Source organism: Scyliorhinus torazame, chromosome 12, assembly GCF_047496885.1.
Source record: "Scyliorhinus torazame isolate Kashiwa2021f chromosome 12, sScyTor2.1, whole genome shotgun sequence".
NCBI lineage: Eukaryota > Metazoa > Chordata > Chondrichthyes > Carcharhiniformes > Scyliorhinidae > Scyliorhinus > Scyliorhinus torazame.
The window spans coordinates 188827532-188849360 of NC_092718.1; the positions used below are offsets into that span (position 1 = coordinate 188827532).

The 21829-nt window shown below is 45.4% G+C and overlaps 1 protein-coding gene across 7 annotated transcripts in view; it reads right to left on the minus strand.

Moving 5' to 3' along the window:
* LOC140386818 (protein PIMREG-like) overlaps positions 1-21501 on the minus strand; it is a 32364-nt gene extending 10863 nt beyond the window's left edge. The window contains exons 1-4 of one of the 7 annotated variants that reach the window (XM_072469543.1): positions 21058-21491; positions 16698-16993; positions 12438-12533; positions 10554-10959 (exon numbers count right to left, since the gene is read on the minus strand). In XM_072469543.1, coding sequence (XP_072325644.1) covers positions 10953-10959; positions 12438-12533; positions 16698-16993; positions 21058-21324 — 666 coding nt within the window. In that variant the 5' untranslated portion in view covers positions 21325-21491 and the 3' untranslated portion in view covers positions 10554-10952. The other 6 variants (XM_072469542.1, XM_072469537.1, XM_072469538.1 and 3 more) reach the window with 6 other exon arrangements.
* Between the last annotated feature and the right edge of the window lie 328 nt (positions 21502-21829).

Below are 21829 nucleotides of genomic sequence, written 5' to 3' on the forward strand. Positions count from 1 at the left end.
CAGCCATCTCCCCCCAGCACTGGCATTTCCAGTCAGCCATCTCCCCCCAGCACTGGCATTTCCAATTAACCATCTCTCCCAGCACTGGCATTTCCAATCAACCATCTCCCCCCAGCACTGGCATTTCCAATCAGCCATCTCCCTCCAGCACTGGCATTTCCAATCAACCATCTCCCCCCAGCACTGGCATTTCCAATCAGCCATCTCCCCCCCAGCGCTGGCATTTCCAGTCAGCCATTTCCCTCCAGCACTGGCATTTCCAATCAGCCATCTCCCCCCAGCACTGGCATTTCCAATCAGCCATCTCCCCCCAGCACTGGCATTTCCAATCAGCCATCTCCCCCCCAGCACTGGCATTTCCAATCAGCCATCTCCCCCCCAGCACTGGCATTTCCAATCAGCCATCTCCCCCCAGCACTGGCATTTCCAATCAGCCATCTCCCCCCAGCACTGGCATTTCCAATCAACCATCTCCCCCCAGCACTGGCATTTCCAATCAGCCATCTCCCCCCAGCACTGGCATTTCCAGTCAGCCATCTCCCCCCAGCACTGGCATTTCCAGTCAGCCATCTCCCCCCAGCACTGGCATTTCCAGTCAGCCATCTCCCCCCAGCACTGGCATTTCCAATCAACCATCTCCCAGGTTTAATTTAATTTCATTCTTTTGGATCCTTCCAAAGATGCTCATCTCTGAGCAACACAAATCTCGGTCAAGGGATAGCTCAGTTCCTTTAATGTGTGTCTGCATAACCCACTGCACATGAAATAAAATCACTGTGATGCAGCAAAATGTTTTAACGTGAACGGGGCTATGTACACATACAAATGTAAACATGCCCACTGGGATCATATGCTAGAGGGATGGAGTTCAAGACTAGGGAGGTTATGCTGCAATTGTATAGGGTATTAGTGAGGCCGCATCTGGAGTATTGTGTTCAGTTTTGGTCTCCTTACCTGAGAAAGGACATATTGGCACTGGTGGGAGTGCAGAGGAGATTCACTAGGTTGATCCCAGAGTTGAGGGGATTAGATTATGACGCGAGGTTGAGTAGACTGGGACTGTACTCATTGGAGTTTAGAAGGATACGGGGGGGGGATCTTATTGAAACATATAAAATTATGAAGGGAATAGATAGGATAGATGCGGGCAGGTTGTTTCCACTGGTCGGGGAAAGCAGAACTAGGGGGCATAGCCTCAAAACGGAAAGTAGATTTAGGACGGAGTGGAGGAGGAACTTTTTCACCCAAAGGGTTGTGAATCTCTGGAATTCCTTGCCCAGTGAAGCAGTTGAGGCTCCTTCTTTAAACGTTTTTAAGAAAAAGATAGATACCTTTCTAAAGAATAAAGGGATTCGGGGATATGGTGTACGGGCCGGAGAGTGGAGCTGAGTCCACAAAGATCAGCCATGATCTCATTAAATGGCGGAGCAGGCTCGAGGGGCCAGATGGCGTACTCCTGTTCCTAGTTCTTATATACTGGAATGACATTTACGAATGACTGTGTACAACAGCCTGGAAACCTTCCCAATGGTCATCCCCACGATACAAGTGCGAAACAAATGCCTCTATTGGACTACCTGCAAATTATGAGCTGACTTTTAAGGTTTTAAGATCAATTGAAATGAAGGAGGAACAAAATGTCCTGCCATAATAGGATAGCAGAATTATACCCCGTAGAAGGGAAGCCTCAAGAGTTACAACTTAAGGAACTCAAAAACATTCAAATCGTTCGCATGGGAGTGGGGGGGGGGGGTTAACAATCTATTTCCGGTTATTAAAAACTACCATAATAAAGCTCAAATCGGAGATTCAGAGGAAACCAAATTTAGAAAAATGTTTTTTAAATTCTGTGCTTTCCCGGCACTTGGAAAAGTGAGGTACAATTACAGAAATTCCGATGATAATTTTGATTTCTCGGTTAAACGTGGGTGTGAAAAGATATTCCTTTCTCAATAGCTAAAATGTTGAAGTGACCATAGACAGTTGGATACAGTCGACATGACCAGAAACTCATTGACTGCTAGTTAACCCCATCCCTCCTTAAACAGGCCACAGTTGAATGCTTCATAACGGTTCTACCCAATCCCAGAGGAAGTGCCTTCAAATATTCCAGGAATTAGCTTCAATTCTGAGATAATGCGTGCTGTGTCTGCATTTAGCCTCAGGCAGTCTGAGGGCCTGTAACTAGCCTGTAGCAATTCGCTCCCAGCACTTACTTCCAGGCATGGGAAACAGCAGTTTGTCTGTTTTAAAGTTAAATATTGTGGAGCTGCAGTGTTCTCTAATCCAATTGGTAGAGTTTGAATCTAAAATTTGTGGAATACATTCATTATGCCGCAAAAATAAATTATTCCGTTTAACTTGCATATTTCTTAATTTGAGAATATGAAATTCAAACCAAACAGTGAAAAAAAAAAAAAAAAAAAAAAAAAAAAAATCACAAAATAAGAATCGGTAAACAACATTTAAATCAAATGAGGAAAACGGGAAAGACCTGAACCATCCAGTATGAAACTTCAAAATCGAAGTCAAGAGCAAGTTCTGCCAAAACTAACCAAATAACTCAGCCACTGAATTGAATACCCTCCCCCACTATAAACTGACCAGCTGAAAGCAAACCAGAAGCAATGTTCCCACCCCTCTACTCAGAATCACCAAATAGACATGGATTAATATTTCTGCGGGGGCCTACCCCTGCATCAACAGCCTGGTTAAATTTAAAACAATATGACCTGAATCACTTCAACTGCGCTCCGCCACCATTTCCTTTTCCCTCTGCTCATCCCAAAACTGGTCTCGCTGTACGTTTGCTTCCATTCAGCGCAAGTGTCGATCTTGCCACTTTGCCCTCGTGCTGATAATGCTAACTGCCTAATTAATCTCCATGTGCATGCTACACCAGATTACATTCTCAGTGCACAGTAATCTTCAAAATGAAATTGTTTTTCCTTACATTCAGTAAAATGATTTGTTGCTTTAAATATTACATTTGATCATATTGTATGCATTACGAACTATATATTTTGGTCTAGTCACTATTTTAGCACAATCAAAGTCTAACAGTGCAATTTGTGGTATAAATGGAAGTTTTTTTCTGTATAAAACACACCAATGTATATGTTTTTTGAGCGACTATGACCAATAAAATTTACATCGAGGGCTAGATTCTCCGGGTCCCCAGCCACAGGTTTCTTGGTGGCACACCGTTCTCTGGTGGCGGGATCCTCTACTGCCGCTTCTCAATGGAATTTCCTCATTGAAGCCACCCCACACCGTGAGGAAACCCGCGGGCAAGGATGCACTACCAAAGGGAAAAAAAAAAGAATCCCAACGGCCGGAGAATTCCGGCCTATATTTTAACAAGAACGTCACAGGTTCAACCCCCACTCAGAAACATCAGCATGCAACTCAGTCTGGCAGACAAGCACCAACATTGTAGGTACAGTCGCCAAACTGAGGTCCTCGTCTGTCCTCAAGTGGATATGAAGAGCCATTGAAATCTTCGACTCTTAAGTGAACCAACCCTCAACTAACATCACTACCACAGATACAGATCACCTGATCGGTATTATCATAGCAACGCCCCCCAAACAGCCATGTACTAACCAGCTGCCACATTTCCATAAATGGAAGTTTGCTCTTTCCACTCGAGCACCATTTGTTATTTTCTTTCCTCCCCTCATCGCTGACCCATCTCCAATGTCCCTTTCTTCGCCAAAGGTTTTGAATACATGGTCACCACAGGGAAGATGATGGCTTGGTGGTAATATCACTGGACGAGTAATCCAAAGGTCTAGGCTTTTGCTCTGGTTCAAATCCCATTACGGTAGCTGGTGGTATTAATTCAATTGTAAGCCATCCGACTTAACTGCCCTCTGAATCGTCTTTCCAAACTGCTGCAGAAAGCCAGAGGGATTGGTAGATCACCACCACCTTCTGAAGGGCAATTAAGGATGGGCAACAAATGCTGGCCTCACCAGCAATGCTCGCACAATGACCATCTGTTGCTGAAAACCTTGTTCTCCCTAAATTAAACTGTTCTAATGCTCTCCATCCTGTGTAAACTGGAGTTCATTCGGAATTCTGCTGCCTACATCCCAGCTCATACAAAGACCCTTTCTCCCATCAAGCATGTGCTTGCTGGCTTGGATTGGCCCTAGCCCAACAATACCTCATGTTCAAATCCTTCCATGGTCGCACTCCTTCCCATTTCGGTGACCTGTTCCAGTACTAGGGCCCTCCAAGAACTCCACCTTCTGAAATGATCCTCCAACTCAGGCCTGGTGTGTATTCCCAATTTCCTTTCTTCCCCCTTTAGATCCTTCAGCTGTTTGGGCCCCAAGCACTGGAATTTCCTCCCTAAACTTCTTCTCCATATCTGTTCCTTCAAGATCATCCTTAAAATCTACCTCATGGACCAAGTCAGTGGTCACTTATCTTGATACATCCTTTATGGAATGCAGTGTCAAAACAGCCCTTTTGTAAAATGTCTTGGAATGCTTTATGACACAAAGATGTTTATAAACGCAAGTTGTTGACGTGGCGTCATCATAGAATCTACAGTGCAGAAGGAAGCCATTCGGCCCATCGAGTCTGCACCGGCCCTTGGAAAGAGGACCCTACCCAAACCCACATCTCCATCCTATCCCGGTAACCCAGTAACCCCACCCAACCTTTTTTGGACACTTAAGGGCAATTTAGCATGGCCAATCTACCTAACCTGCACAGCTTTGGACTGTAGGAGGAAACCGGAGCACCCAGAGGAAACCCACACAGACACGGGGAAAACGTGCAGACTCCGCACAGACAGTGACCCAAGCCGGGAATTGAACCTGGGACCCTGGAGCTGTGAAGCAACTGTGATAACCACTGTGCTACCGTGCTGCCTGTGTTATCTCAGAGCTTCGCTTCATACTTTGGTTCTCTAAGTTTTCCATTTAACAAATCACAACTCCGTAACCAAGGATGCAATAAAAATCTACCAATAAAGACAAATAATGAAAACTGAAACCCAATCAATGTTTCCTTTTAAATTTCAGCAAAATAAAGCTGAAAAGCTACCACTCAAAACATTGAAACATGCCAATGGGATAGGTAAAAGGTTACCTTGTGTGCAAAAATTATAAGTAATTTGCAAAAAAACTTTCACCATACCCATATAGCATCCATCTCCTCTTGGACCCCAAGGTTTTTAAAATATATATATATTTATTCAAATTTTAACAGATTTTCAACAACCCCCCCCCCCCCCAACAAAAAGAAAGGAACAAGAACACAACAATCAAAAATTATACATTGGATTTCCCCCATATTCAATAACCCCCCATATGACATTCAAAAGCACCAATAGGGAGGCCCCCCCCCATCCAAACGCCCCCCCCAAAAGAGACCCCCCCTCCCCTGGGCTGCTGCTGACCTCCTCCTAACGCTCCGCGGGATAGTCTAGGAACGGTTGCCACCGCCTGAGGAAGCCCTGCACTGACCCTCGCAAGGCAAACTTTATCCTCTCCAGCTTGATGAACCCTGCCATGTCATTGATCCAAGCTTCCACACTAGGGGGCTTCGCATCTTTCCATAATAGCAAAATCCTCCGCCGGGCTACCAGGGACGCAAAGGCCAGAATACCGGCCTCTTTCGCCTCCTGCACTCACGGTTCGTCCGTTACCCCAAATAATGCCAACCCCCAGCTAGGCTTGACCCGGACTTTCGCCACCTTGGACATAGTCCTCGCAAAACCCCTCCAAAGCCCATCCAGTGCCAGGCACGACCAGAACACATTGATGTGATTTGCCGGGCTCCCCGAGCACCTCCCACATCTGTCCTCCATCCCAAAGAACCTACTCAACCTCGCCCCTGTCATATGCGCTCTGTGAGTAACTTTGAACTGTATTAGGCGGAGCCTGGCGCAAGAGGAGGAAGAATTAACCCGACTCAGGGCATCAGCCCACAGACACTCATCGATCTCCTCCCCAAGCTCCTCCTCCCACTTGCCCTTTAACTCCTCCACCGAGGCCTCCTTCTTTCAGCTCCTGGTAAATCGCCGAAACCTTGCCTTCTCCAACCCATACACCCAAAATCACCCGGTCCTGAATCCCACGTGCCGGAAGCAGTGGGAATTCCCTCACCTGCTGCCTCACAAATGCCCTCACTTGCATGTACCTGAAAGCGTTTCCCGGGGTAACCCAAACTTCTCCTGCAGCGCCCCTAGGCTCGCAAACGTCCCATCTATGAACAGGTCCCCCATTCTTCTAATCCCCGCCCGATGCCAGCTCCGAAACCCCCCATCCATCCTTCCCGGGACGAACCGACGATTCTCCAGAATCGGGGACCAAACCGAGGCTCCCACCTCGCCCCTGTGTCGCCTCCACTGCCCCCAGATCTTCAACGTCGCCGCCACCACCGGACTCGTGGTGTACCTTGTCGGCGAGAGCGGCGCCGTCGCCAGCGCCCTCAGGCTCATGCCCACACAGGACGCCATCTTTAACTTCTCCACGCCGCCCCCTCTCCCTCCATTACCCACTTACGGATCATCGCCACATTGGCTGCCCAATAATAGCCGCACAAATTCAGCAGCGCCAGTCCCCCCCCCTGTCCCTGCTACGCTCCAGAAACACTCTTCACCCTCGGGGTCTTATTCGCCCACACAAAACCCATAATGCTCCTACTTACCAGTTTGAAAAAGGCCTTGGGGATCATAATGGGAAGGCACTGGAACACAAAGCGAAACCTCGGGAGGACCGTCATTTTGACCGACTGCACCCTACCCGCTAGTGAGAGTGGCAGCATATCCCATCTTTTAAAATCCTCCTCCATCTGCTCCACCAACCGCGTCAGATTGAGCTTGTGCAGGGCACCCCAACTCCTAGCTACTTGGATCCCTAGGTACCGAAAGCTCCTTTCCACCCTCTTCAGCGGTAGCTCGTCTATCCCCCTTCCCTGGTCCCCTGAATGCACCACAAAGCACTCACCCTTCCCTACGTTGAGTTTATACCCCAAAAAGTCCCCAAACTCCCTTAGGATCCGCATGACCTCCGCCATCCCCTCCACTGGATCTGCCACATACAACAACAGGTAGTCAGCATACGACACCCGGTGTTCCTCTCTTGGCCCCCAAGGTTAAGGTTTCAGACCTACCCGTCAGTTCCTGACCTGATATACCACATTCCTGGCCTACAGTAACCTCCACCCTGTAGTGATCTGTACTTACACCAGGGACTGCAGTCAGATGTAACAGCCACAGCATCACTAGAGGGCATCAGAGACGGGTATAAAAGGGTCCAGCCCAAAGGTGGATCCACCTCTTTCAGAAGCACAGGGCTAGCGAGCAGCAGCACACAGAGACAGCTCAGCATAGGCAGTTTACCTTGGCTTCACTGGTCATACCACTTGACTGTATTATATCTAGTTAAGCTCTGGAAATAGAACAAACTCACTGAATAAAGTATTTGTGCTAACTGGAAGTCTACAATCTTTATTCAGGCTTAGAGAATAACATACACCCCACTCCAACGCATTCTTCTCCGATCAGCTCCTTCACTAGTTTCCCATTACCGTATCAGTGCAAATTGCCCGCTGAAAGCAATTTAAGTCACTACTCTGCAGACTAAATTATCATACTGGCACCAGATTTACGAAGATGAAATTTCAGCCAAAAAGCAACAAATTAAACTGAACAGGCAGGGAAACCAATCATTTATAAGATGGCATCTGAAATAACTCCAAAAGGCAAGAGGCAATTGCCCAAGCTGAATCTACACTAATTTTCACAATATATTGGATGGATAATTGGAGTAAGGGAAGACAGAGTGGGAAAAACAAATGACGGAAGGCCTGGCAGCACAGAAGATTAACATAATCCGGATCAAAAACGATTTTATACTTTAAAAAAAAAAAATTTTTACACAGAAGATAATCTACTTTAATTAAAGCAACCATATCCATGGCTGTCCTCCGTACACTCTCTGCAGAATATCACTCTGGTATTTCTTTGCACTCTCTCTCTCCCCCCCCCCCCCCCCCCAAAATAGGAAGAAAACGTGCTGTGGAAACACAAAATATGTCTTTATTCAAAGTATTTACTAGGATGGGGCAATCTTTGAATTGGAGAAAGATGATGGACACCAGACAACGAAAAATGGGGAGAGGTTTGTAAGGTGCGAAAGTAGTATTTTTCCAATATTTGCAAGAGGATAAAAGAAATCCAAATCCTACGAATCATTTTTACTATTTGAATCTGATGAAGAAAAGATCTTGCTAGCAGAAACAAAAGCCCATTGGAGAGAGTTTTCATTTTATTAAATCACAGCAGCCAAGAGACAGGAAATTCAACTTCCGTTTTTGGGCTGCACCCATGAGGCCCCTTTAGGGACTTTCAGGACTGACTCATTCATTTAGAAATAGTTATTTCGAAGTCAAAAAGAATAAACATTTTCAATATTTCTTCGAACCTGTGTTTGGATAGAGTGCATGAAAAACACTTGCATTAATATATCACCTTTCACAACCTCAGGAGCTCACTTAGCAACCAATGAAGCCCTTTTTAAAAAAATAAATAAAAGTGTGATCTGTGCTGTAATGTAGTAAACGTGGCAGCCAAGCTGCAAGAGAGCTCCCGCCAACAGCAACATGATAATGACCAGATAACCTGTTTTGTGATGTTAGTGGAGAGATAAACATTGGCCGGGACACCAGGGATAACTCCCTCGCTCGTCTTCAAAATAGTGCCATAGAATGTTATACGCCCACCTTGAGAGCAGACTAGGCCGTGGTTTAATCCCGTATCTGAAAGGTGGGGCACTCCCTCCATACTGTACGGGACTGTTGGCCTAGATTTTTATGGTGAAGTTGGTGGAGCTCTGAATTAGAGTTGTGCGGACTCGAAACATTAACTCTCAGAGGCTGCATAGACCTGCGTCGTTTTTCCAGCATCTGCGGTATTTTGCTTTGATATTATGGAACCGATTAGCGTTTGGATCAGAGTTGGCCCTGTTTTGTATAATTTCCTTGTTCTGTATAAACCCACAGGCTACAAAAAAAAGGGGAGAAAGGCAGAAAAGGAAGCAAGATATTTACAAGAGAACAGAAAGTGAAGGCAAGATTAGTTTTGACGCATCATTTAGAATACACCATCTGAAATCAGATTCCATAGCAGCAGTCGAAAAAGGAAAGATTTGCAGGGCTACTGGGAGGAAAAGCAGGCTTAAACATTTACCACAGCTCAGTTGGAGGCACTCTCACCTTGGATACACATGGGTCAGGGTTCAAATGCCTCGCCAGAATTGGAGTGCAAAGGTCAAGGCTGACACTCCAGTGCAGCACTGCGGGAATGCTGCACTGTCGGAGGTGTTTGTTATTCAGGAGAGACTCTAAACCCAGGGTACATGTGCCTGCTGCGAATCTATTTTGAAGAAGAGCAAGGGAGATATCCCTGGTATCCAGGCCAATCTTTATCCAGAAACAGATTAACTGATCACTACCACGTTTCCTTGGGAGAGTTTGCTGTGCACAATGAGCAGCTGCATGGTTTCCTATATTACAAACGTGACTACACTTGTGGGTGGATGTGGAGAGGTTTGCCTCAATCGGAGAATATAGAACTAGGGGTTGCAGTTGAAAAATAAGGGGTTCTCATACAAGGCAAAGATGAGGAGAATGTTTGTTCTCTCAGAGGAACACGAGCCTCTGGAACGCCATTCCTCAAAAGGCAGTGGGAGCAGAGGATGAGTGCAGCTCCAACAACACTCAAGAAGCCGGACTCCACCCAGGACAAAGCAGCTCTGCTTCCACAAACATTTCAAACCCTCCACCGCTGATGTACCAGCCGTGTGTACCATCTACAAGATGCACTGCAGCAACTCACCAAGGTGCCTTAGGCAGCACCTTCCAAACTCACAACCGCTACCATCAGAAGGACAAGAGCAGCAGATACCTGGGCACTCCACCACCTGGAGTATCCCCTCCATGTCACTCATCACCCCGATTTGGAAATATATCGGCCGTTCCTTCACTGTCGCAAAAGTCTGGAACTCCCTCCCTAACTCCACCGTGGGTGTACCTACACTTCAGGGAATGCAGTGATTGAAGAAAGCAGCTCCCTACCACCTTCTGAAGGGCAACTAGGGATGGGCAATAAATGCTGACCTAACTAGCGATGCCCACATCCTATAAATGAATGTTTTTAAAAATTGGCCGTGGTGGGATTCTCTGCTCCCACCCGCAGCACAGCCCCTGTAAGCATGGGGTGGCTTCAATGGGAATTCCCCTGGACAGTGATAAAACCCAAAAATCCTGCCACCCAAGAGCAGTGCATCGCCTACCGCTGCTGAGAAACAGGTGGCTGGGGGACCAGAGAATCCTGTCCAGAGTCTTTGATTATTTTTCAGACAGCGGTAGATAGATTCTTGATTAACAAGAGGGTGAAAGGAGGGGGTGTTGAAGTTACAATCAGATCAGCCATGATGGAGCAGGCTCGAGGGGCCGAGTGGCCTACTCCTAGTTCGTATGTTTGCACTTCAAAGTCATAGTGACTATAAATCACTTGAGAATGCCGATGATCATGGAAAACGCGATACAAAATCTTGCCTTTATTTCTTTTCATGGGCATGATGGGTCAGAAAAGCTCCTCCAGTCCAAGGACCGTGCTAAATCATTAAAATGCATAATTATACAGAACACATTAAAAAAAAACAACATTCAATCAAATGCCCTCTTCCGAATGAAGCTGTTTGAATTCAATGCAGGAGTCAATATGTACTTGATGTTCAAGACAATTTTTAATCAAAGGACAATCGATAGACTAAGAGTTGGTATATTACAAACACAATTCTTCTAGTCTTTAAATGCTTCACAACTTCAGCGTATCCCAGAATGATTTAATAGTACATTGGGCTTGTAACCTTGAGATTGGAGAAAATTTGTTGCTGAAGGCCATCACAGAATGGATTCAGCTCAATTCAATTTCTGTACTTGAGAGAGAAGAAAAAAAAAGAGGAAAAAAATTTTTTTTTTTTATAAAATCGGAAAGTGAATGAAGCAGCTCGTCAATGGGCAACGTCCTTGTATATCTCCTTTGCATTGAATGGTGAACATAAATATTTTGTTTTGCAGACTAGTGCAGGTGTACCATAGCAATGACAGTTTAAACGCACAGGAAGAACGAGCATTCACTGCTCCCCCCATTCCCCGTCACCCTGCTAGTGATCCACAAACTCAATACAGAGCAGGGATCTGGGAGATCCAGGACACTGGCAAATGAATCCACTCCCTGAATCAGCAGAGGAAGCAGAGGCAAACATTGCCTTATAAGTGTATCATATTACACATGTGACAGAGGCCCAATTAACAAAAATTGAAACAAAGTAGAGAAACTGATATTCCCTTCTCCCAGACTCGAAAAGGTTTTATTCATTCAAGACTTCATTTGGTTTGGAATGTGACATCAGCCTGGAGGACACAATTTTCCACTCCTGCTCATAGATTTTGAGCACAGTGGCCATGTAAAGAAAAGTTGACAACACAACTGCTGTGTCAGGTATACAAGTTGGATGGTTTGCACCCACGTCAACAATTTAAAAGGTCTGTTTAGTCACCAGAAATAAAATGACAATGGGAGTTGCTGATTGAAACAGAAAATGTTCTCCCGCTATCAGGAACACGCTAGGTATTATGAAGTTAACAAAGCTCCCAGGCCCTGAGGTTATGGTCCCTTGAAATTCGATTTACAATGGCAGCTGTCCAGAAAGAGGGACTATAATCAGTGGAGTGAAAAATGCAAATCTCAAAAGAGAATGGAGCTAAGCTGCAGCGATTTTCTTTTGGCTCGGAAACTCAACTGAACACTTCCACCTTCTCAAAGACTCGCTCGTGGAGAGGACAAGATCAGACAGGAGAGAAATAATTAATTTGCGAGAAGTGATGACTTTCAGAAGGCCCTTTATCCCACTGGACAGGAAGTCACTCCATGACCATGTCCAATTCCGAAGGGCAGGGTTCCGGACCGCTGGCCACCTGTTTCTCGGCTTGTCTCGGGATCCTATCTTCCCACTGCCCCGTGCCGCCACAAAACCCGCTGGCAGGGCTGCCGGCGGGAAATGTGATTCGCATCGACCGGAGAATTGCAGCAAAACATCCATGCCAATCTCGATCCCTCATTTTCAAAAGATTGCTGCACGATAAAAGTTCTAGATTTTATTCAAATCACCTTCTACTGATTAATCATTGGCACTCAGTATCAACAGTTCAGGAGTTATCACATTTCAAATAATTTCTAAAGGAAAAGGATAATTGAAATTCTCAATGTTAAATGCTATATTACTGCCTAAGCTCATCAAGAGGGCTGCTGAGTGGATTTATTTAATACACAAACTATTTGAGGTGAATGTGGAGAACCAGTTCCCAGTGTGGATTGAAGAGTAATATTTACAGTAGCCATGTAATACCTTTCCTCCTTGGTGATGGCTTCGTCAAATACATGGGACATGCGCTTTAACTGTCGAATTCCAAATGACACGGACTCCAGATCCCGGGCAAACTGCCTGTTAACAAATACAATGAATACTCAGGGTACAGGTCTCATCCAGATGGACATGTAGCAAAAAAAAAAAAAAAAGAGAGAATAATTTTCTACATCTAAAATTGCTGACCATATATGAGCAGAGCATTAAGGGAACAAAAGATCGTAGTAAGGGATTAATTTATAGACCCCCCCCCCAAACAGATCGATTGCTGAAGGATGATTTACTTTCCCTGATGACAGTATCTCCCTTCCCAGATTAACTGCAACAACCTTCAGAAAGATTTCAATGCAGGATGGAGAACCCCTGCTGTAGGTCTGCTGGAATTCACCCCATCGGCCTCAATCTCACAGCAGGAATGTGGATGGAGAGAACTGCATGGAAGAGCTTTCTCTCATGACAGCATTTTCCATTTGCTTACTTTAGGAGATGCAGACAGTGTCATTTTTTACAAGGAAAAAAGGCCGCAACATCTCCTCCTTTCTCAATGACTCTACTTCTCGGAAATGTCAGTGCCGAAGGAGTCCATTCGGCCCATCGTGTGTGCACTGACTCCCCAAATGTGCATTATGAATAGGTGTCATTCTCCTGCCTTTTCCCCATACCATAAGACATAGGAGCAGAATTAGGCCACTCGGCCCATCGAGTCTGCTCCACCATTCAATCATGGCTGATATTTTCTCATTCCCTACAAATGATTACTTGCCCCCTTGAATGCATCGATTGAACCTGCCTCCACCACAGTGCATTCCAGACATGAACCAGGCATTTCCTCATATCACATTAGCTTCTTCTGAAAATCATCTGTGCCTCCTCATTCTTGATCCTTTTACGAGGGAGAACAGTGTCTCCCTCTCTACTCTATCCGGCCTCATTACTTTGAACTGCCCTATCAAATCTCCTCGTAACCTTCTTCCCTTCAAGGAGAACAGTCCCAACTTATCCAATCTATCCTCATGACTGGAATCACCTTTCCTGAACTTTCTCCAATGCGTTCCCATCCTTCCTAAAGTGTGGTGTCCAAAATTGTACAAAACACGCCAGCCGAGATCAAAGCAGTGTCTTTTACAAGTTCAGCACAACCTCCTTACTCTTGTACTTTATGCCACTATTAATAAAGCCTAGTTCTCTTGCCCGCTGCTTCTTTGTTCCAGCACACATGTACTAAAGCAACGTTAGCAGAGATCACAGCAGAGCTGATGGGTTTACTGACCCATAGATCGTGCTCACCTCTGCACCTAGTGACCCCATGGCTGTTGAGAGGGGCCAGAGCTCGCAGCTGAAGGCATGTGGGTAAAGCTTTCATCAGCAAAAACAGATCTTCACAACAGGGAACCACGGTTGGATTGGTTAAGCTGGGCAGCTTGATAGAAAACACATACTGGCAGCTCAAAGCTCACGAAGATTCATTCAGGTAATCAAAGATACTAAAGTGAGTAGTCTTCCATAATAAATCAGTAGCATTGGCTATGCAGGCTATTTATTAGTTTTAAATACTTCTGCAAGTGCCAGCTACCCCTAGTCGAAGGATGTTTGCTAGCTTCACTGAAGTCCCACATTCTCGATCTTTGGCTATCCGGAGTGGGTGGCAAGTTGGAAGACATCATCATGGACTGCTCCACGGTCGGACGATCAGTCACAGGTCCAAATTAGACATACCCATTTGAGTGGTTCACTTTGGCTGCTCTGCTTCCTTCTGGGGCCATTAGAGTGCATTGTAGACTTGTAAAATATCTCAACTCTTAGGGAGAGGTTTCCTTTGTTTATTTAGAATTGTGGTGTTTATAGTTTGTATCCCTTTAAATAAGATGGCATTTTTTTTAGTTCAATTTTATTTTGTTAGGTGACACGAGGATACTCTAGCATTGTTCCAATTGGACAATCAGAAGGTTAGAGTGGTTTTTCAACCACCACCCAAAGCATTCCCCCAATCAGATAAGAACAGGTTAACAGTTCAGCTACCAGTCCTCAAGGACAAGCACCATCCTGGACCCATGACTGGGTATTAGCTGCAATGACAGAACGAGTGAAACTCTTAGCATTCACTCACGGACAGGCAAACACTGTTAAGCTGGCTGACAAACAGTTGTGGGGGCATTCGGTGACCATTGCAACATCAGCATGGCTTATTAATTTTTCCAGAATTTAATCCCAATGGTTAGGATCTCAGCCTTCAATGGATATGCCTAGACAACATTCCTTTGTGGAGTTCCCGCCTGCTGTCATTTGAAGCTTTCTCCAAACAGAGTCAATGAACTCCTCGACTCTTATGGGTGGGATTTTCCATCCCTTCGCACTGGCGGAATCTTCTGGTCCTGCCAAAGGTGACCTCTTGGGTAGGGGCAGCTGGCAAGCAACACTAATGACCATTGATTTTGGCAGGACAGGAAGACCCTGCCTGCAGCAAGTGGCAAACTGCCTCCACCACGTTGGGGGGGGGGGGGAAAACAAACCTCAGTCTCCAGGTTTGTAATGTAACAAAGGAAAGCTGATGAGACTGGTTATCCACAAGGGTGAGAGACCATCTACCTTCTATTGTATACCAATGTCCATTGATCATATGAATGAAACTGACTCTCAGATAAAGAGACCTGGGGGCAGTCTGCAGAATAATACTGACAAGCTAACATCAGCAGAGAAAGGATGTGCCACCTTTGCCTGTTAAGTCTTTTTAAAAGTCTCCCAGCCAGAATCCAAAGTTCAGAGTTTGCCTGTAAAGAAATTGGACCCAATGATAAAACAGCCACAAGTGCTCGATTTCAGAACATTTTTCTCTTTGAAAGAATCCCGCAGTAATACTGATGCCCAACCCAATAACTTCACATTGCTGGGACTACAGTTCAAGCTTCCTTCTTCAACTGGACTCAAAAGATTCTGAACGGTTAATTATTCTTTTCGTGTAATACTCATATGAGTGCATTATCTTCTTTAATTGTATCTTTCTAAAAAGTTAGTGGTGTGAGACTGATCTTTTGGAGTAGTGCGCGAATAAATAATTCTCTTAAGCCCACAAAAGTCTGCTGCTGATTTAAGTTGATCACATACAAACATGAATTTAAAAATACATGCATCTACCTTTTCAAAAGTAAACCACAAAAAGCAGACTGATTAACGGCAGAAGGGAAGAGAATTGAGATTTCAGTTTCTCTCATCTCCCCTGTCCTCATTAGCCCCCAACTTATACGGATATTGAAATGCTTATTCTCCATCCATCCCAATCTTTGAGGAACAATGAGCAAAGCACTGCTGTCGATATGATCAGCAGGGGATACAAGTGACCTGCTTGCTCGCAGCACCCCTGCACATCAGTGTAGAACTCTAAATGCTGACCACCCACAGACTCCAAGACAGCCAGTTAAAGGTTCTCTTGCCCACTGCTTCTTTGTTCCAGAGCCCGTGTACTAAAACCACATGCGCCTACCTCCAGTTAGAGATCACAGCAGAACTGCTGGTGGGATTACTGAACCACATGTTGTGCTCACCTTGGCCACCTGGTCCCCCTGGCTGGTGTGAGAGGGGTCAGTGCTAACGGCTGGAAGAATGTGGGGAAAGCTTTCATCTGCGAAAGCAGATCTTCACAACAGGGAGCCACTGTTGGAGCTGTTAAAACTGGGCAGCTTGATAGAAAACACATACTGGCAGCCCAGTGCTCATGAAAATTCGCTCAGATAATCATAAAGTGAACAAGGATAAGGAGCTCTCCTGCAATTAGAATAGAGGAATAACCCAAACCAAATCCTACAACTTCCTAATTTAATATTGCACACACGTTTGACTCCTGGACTAATGTAGAATGTGTATTCCTTTCGGCTGCATGAAACAATTTGAAATTGATTTACCCCAGCATCACCACAAGTTTAAATATGAAGCACGCCTAACCTCAGTTGCCTTGTCCTCCTGCATGTCAAACCACATAATAAATGTATCTCATATTAAACCAAATTGACAAGCTTTAGAAACCCTTATCCTTTAGATCCACAAATTTTGATTATCTACGAACCCTGTAATGTGAACTTAAAAACCAAGATAATTCTTCCGCCAACTGGCTTCCAAAACCCAATTGTAGCATAGCCAAAGCATCAATGCTCAAAATCATTTCATCTTCTACATTCTCCCGCCCCCATCATCAGCCCCAGACACAATGGGCCTTGGCCAAACTGCTATGAAGTTGCAAAGTTTCTGTACCTCCTCCTACTAATTCCTGTTGTCGGTGAGGCATAGGGACTCTTCAATGCAGCAGACCTAATCGATCTTCTTAGAGGAAGCCCATCCTTGCCAAACAGGCGAGAAGCTTCCCTCTCCTCGGGAGTGTGACTCACACTAGACGTGCTGCTGCGGTTCCTTCCCTCTCTGCTACGAGGGGTTCTTGGTGGAGTGCTTTTCTTTGACGCTGAACCACTCTTGTATCTCCGGCGAGCTTGCGGCTTTGAAGGAGTGACAACCAGACAGTCGTTGCGACTTTGTCGCCTCTTCTGGAGTTTCTACAAGGGGGGGGGGGGGAAGAGAGAAAGAGACATCAGTCACAATGATCAGTAATGTTACTGGGTAGGTTTAGTAAAACAGTACAAATACACAAAAAAAAAAAAAAAAAAAAAAAAAAAACAACACACACACAACTCTGCCCCCTCCCTCCCCAAGCCAATAGGCTGTCGTGGGCAATGGATCTTCATCTGCTGTTGCTCTCAATTCCCCTCACATTTGATCAGTTACAGATTTAATTGGGAAATTTATTTGACCTGTATTATTACCCGTTAGTTATTGACAGCTTCACCATGGACACAAAACAGAATGAGGCCATTCAGCCAGTCGAGTTCATGCCAGCTCTCTGGAGACCATTTCAGCTAGTCCCACTCCTCCATTTTGTCCTGCAGCCCTGCAAATGTTTCCCCATTGGGTGCTTAACCAATTCAATTTTGAAAGCCAAGATTGAATCTCAAAACAAAACTTAACCTAGTTTAGTTTCCCCTCATGTTGTCTCTGCTTCTTTTTCCAATCACTTCAAACGCATGTCTCCTGGCTCTCGACCCTTCTGCCAATGGGAACAGTTTCTCTCTATCTGGATTCCATATGATTTTGAACATCTCTATCAAATCACTTTTCAAACTTCTCTTCTCAAAGAGAAGACCTCAGCCTCTCTAATATGTCCATAAAACTAAATCTCTCATCCCTGGAAACATTGTAAATCTTTTCTGCATACCATGTGTGAATTTCACAAATGGCTGTGAGGTCAATAAATCAAACAAAAACTAAACCGGAATTAATAAACCAGTTGTATTCACTAGAAACTAGAAATGACACTTTAAATCCATACAACCTAAGGAATCTCTACAGTGCCAATGGAGATCATTTGGCCCATCGGGTCACTACCCTGTCTCGGAAAGAGCACTCTATCTAGGTCCACTCCCTGCCCTATCCCTGTAACCCCACACATTGACCACGGCTAATCCATCTAACCTGCACATCTGTGGGAGGAAACCCATGCAGACATTGGGAGGAAACCCACGCAGGCACAGGGAGGACGTGCAAACTCCACACAGATACCAAAGGCTGAAATCAAACCCAGTCCCTGGTGCTGTGAGGACGTAGTGCTAATCACTGTTCCACCGTGTTGCCCCATGAACAAGGATACAGGCCATTCAGCCCTTCGATCCTACTTCACCATTTAATAAGATCACGGCTGATCTGATTGTAGCCTCAAATCTTCATACCACCTACCCCATATAACCCACTTGTTTCCCAAGAATCTATCCACCTCTGCCTGAAAAGTAAGGCAAAGAGTTCCAAAGAATCACGACCCTCAAGGGGGGGGGGGGGGAAAGAGAGAAAAAAATAAATAAATAATAAATAAATTTTTAAAAAAATCACCTAATCTCCATTTTAAATAGACAACCCCTTATTCTTAAACAGTGACCCTAGTTCTAGATTCTTCCAGAAGAGTAAACATCCTTGCTGCATCAACCCTGTCAAGATCCCTCAGGGTCGACTAATACAACCAAGGTAAATCACAGACTTCTTGGGCAGTGCTCTTAACACTTGTGGCAGCAATCTCAATGTCTCCCACAACTCTATCCAGTAGACTTCAATCAACCTTCATCAAACAAGATCCAATCTTCAAATAGCCTCCGACATTCACTTTATTCAATCCAAGATCCAGAGGTATGATTTATCAGCAATAATGCACACTTAATCAGCTCATCACAGCCCTTAGAGCTGGTCAGGAGTCTTCATCCAACCACCCACTGGTACCCTTGATATATGGTACAGCTGGCTCTGGTAAATATAAACACCCAGCTCTTCAGCATGCTTGCAAGGCTCACAGGTTTCAGTGCTTTCAACTGGCTCACATACCCAGCTTCGCCAAGAGCCTGTGTGTCTACTCTGACACCAGAGGCTGAAATCGGATTTCTTAATTAGATTCCGCTTCCCTACCAGAGGCTCACATCTCAGAAGTCAGATGTCACAGCCATAAAACCCAATTAAGAAATCCCTCACAGAAATCCAGCCATAGACTCCATTTCAGCTAGGGATGGACAAATAAAACCCAAAACTATTTAAACCACACTCAAAAAACTCAATCCAGTTCAATACGATTTGCCTATGGCAAACATGTTGACTTGCCTGCAATAATCCACATTCGTACTTTATGGTATTTCCTGGTACCATGGTTAAACTTACTGGTCTATCTGTGAAATCATATCCCGGCAACCTTAAGATACCAGGATGATAAAACACACATCTTTCAAAGATAATTAATTGCATATCTAGGCAGAATGAAAACCATGTGGAAATGAGACTAATATGCAAGGAAAGATGGACTCCATTCTCCTAAACTCTGGATCATGCTCGGCTCCACTAAGTATGTTCGCTTCAGTAGAGGTTAACCCATGGCCTTTTGCTTATACTCAGCTGCTCCAAAGGAAACAGCTCAAATGACCAAATCTAACCTCCAGTGATTCAACCCCTCTCCAACCAGCAAATCATCAGCATCCAGCTGATGAACATCAGTGAACTGTTGCCAACGCTCTGATTTCAGAGTCACTGCACTTGCCAAACCAGTTCTTCCACCCTTGAAATGCTAACATTTCACAGCTATTCTGTTTCAATTCGATTTTAAATCGTTTGTGTATCTAAATCCATCTATTATTCAGAGCAGATTGATTATTTTAGATATTTAAAAATGCCCTGCAACATCCGACAGGAATTCTTATGCACACCCCGTAACCCCCCCCTTTCACTGACCCCCACCCCTCACTCAACACCATCCCTCCCCCCATCCCCTCACTCAACACCACCCCCCCATGTTGTGGCTCACATATCAATTTAAGTGCTCAAAAATAAATTCTGACTGTAAGGGAACCAATACACAACCATTCACCTGTCAGTTAAAGTGGTTTGGGGAGTTCACTGAGTTTTCACCCTAAAATAGCATTGAAGCTCTTCAGGAGGTAATAAACTGTCTTTAAAGTAGACATTGTTGTGATGTAGGAAATCAAGCAAGGAATCCAGACACAACAAGCTCCAACAACAAATCTGGCACTAATCCACATATTAGGGATATTAGAGGTACCAGGGAAATGACTGAAGGCTCGGTCAAAGAGATAGGCTTTCAGGATCATCATAAAAAAGGAGAGCAAGGTAGAGAGAGATAGAGGGGCAAGATTTAGGGAGCTTTGGACCTTACTAGCTGAAGCCACAGACACCAATCGTGGAGTGGTTAAGATGGAGGTTGGTGAACAGGCCACAATTCGCAGAATCATATCTTAAATTAGCTTTGACAACCTTTTCTCTCCACAGATGCTGCCAGACCTGCGGAGATTGTACAGTATTTTCTGCATTCGTTTCAGATGCCAGCATCCACAGTAATTTGCTTTTATCTTAAATGGTTGTGGGGCTGAAGGAGGTTACAGAGATAAGGGAAAACCATGAAGGGATTTGAAAACAAACAAGGCTGCGATTATCAAAATGGAGGGGGTTGCTGAACCTCGATCGACATGCTCACGGGTGATGGCGAACAGAACTCGAGACCAGTGAAGTCATGGGGCAGGGGCTTGGATGACCTCAAGTTTCCAGAGGTAACAAAATAATGGCCAAACAATCTGCTTTAGTGATGTTGGTTGAAGGATAAATATTGACCACGGTATGAGAGAATTCAGCAAAACCAATGTCTGCAGAACAGGGAACATCTCCTCATTGGATGTAGCCAATTGCCACATCAGCTCATTGAATGTTAAACCAGTGGTGCGAGTTTATGGGAGTTACTCCGAGTGTGCAGTGAGCCAGATCAGCGGGAGAGTTACTGTGGGCGTGCAATGGGAAAACAAAGGCCAGGGGCACTCATTCCCTTTTACATTCCTTCTATCTGTGGGAAACACTTGCCTTAGGCACTGAACTGCGAGCGATACGATTGCTTTGATGCTGTTCTACCGAACCCAAATCCGGCGCCCATAATCTTTTCTTTCATCAGTTTTTACATGATGAATCCTGGACGGATTTAAACCCGAAACAAAGGGATTGACGAGCAACATTCAGACCGGCTCCGCTTTACCTGCGAGACGCTGCCCCATGTGTTCCTCGCAGTCCGACCCAGGCTCTGCAAGGCGCTCGGCTTGTTGCTGAGCGCCTCCAGGCTCTCCCAGCTCGGAGTGTGGTCGATGTTGAAGTCCACCTGCCCGAGGGGCAGCCTCCTCCGCAGGGACATGCGGAGGGTGTTGAGGGAGCCGGAGGAGGGCATCTTCCTGAACAGGTCGGCTGCCGGGCTATCGCCCTCCTCCTGCAGGATGCGGTGCGGTCTTCTCCAGCCTGTCAGCTCCATCGCTCCTGCTGCCGAATCACCCCCCAACTTTCCCCCTTTTAGTCTTTTTGAATCTGGCGCAACTTTGTAGCCGGGCGGGGTTCCCGCCAGCTGATTGGTGAAACTGACACGATGACGTGCTCTGCCTCGCACTGATTGGCTAAGCGCAGACGTCAGCCCCCTGGCTGGGGGATGAACTCCCGGCGCCTGGAGGCCACAAGACTGTGACAGTGTTCACATTCCCAGCAACATTTCTGAATGGGGGCTGGGGAGGAAGCGACCTTTTCATTCTTGTGAAGTCAGCGCCCTCTGGTGATAATAATGCGATGGTCTCAGACTCTCAACAAAATAAAAACAATGCTATCCCTAAAAGTAACTCCTTGGTATACACATAAGATACAGGCAAATTATTGGGGTGCTGGAATCGCAAACAGAATGTGCTGGACAATCTCAGCAGCTCTCGCAGTATTTGTGGAGAGAGAAGGGGGGCTAGCGTTTCGAGTCTGGATGACTCTTTGTCAAAGCT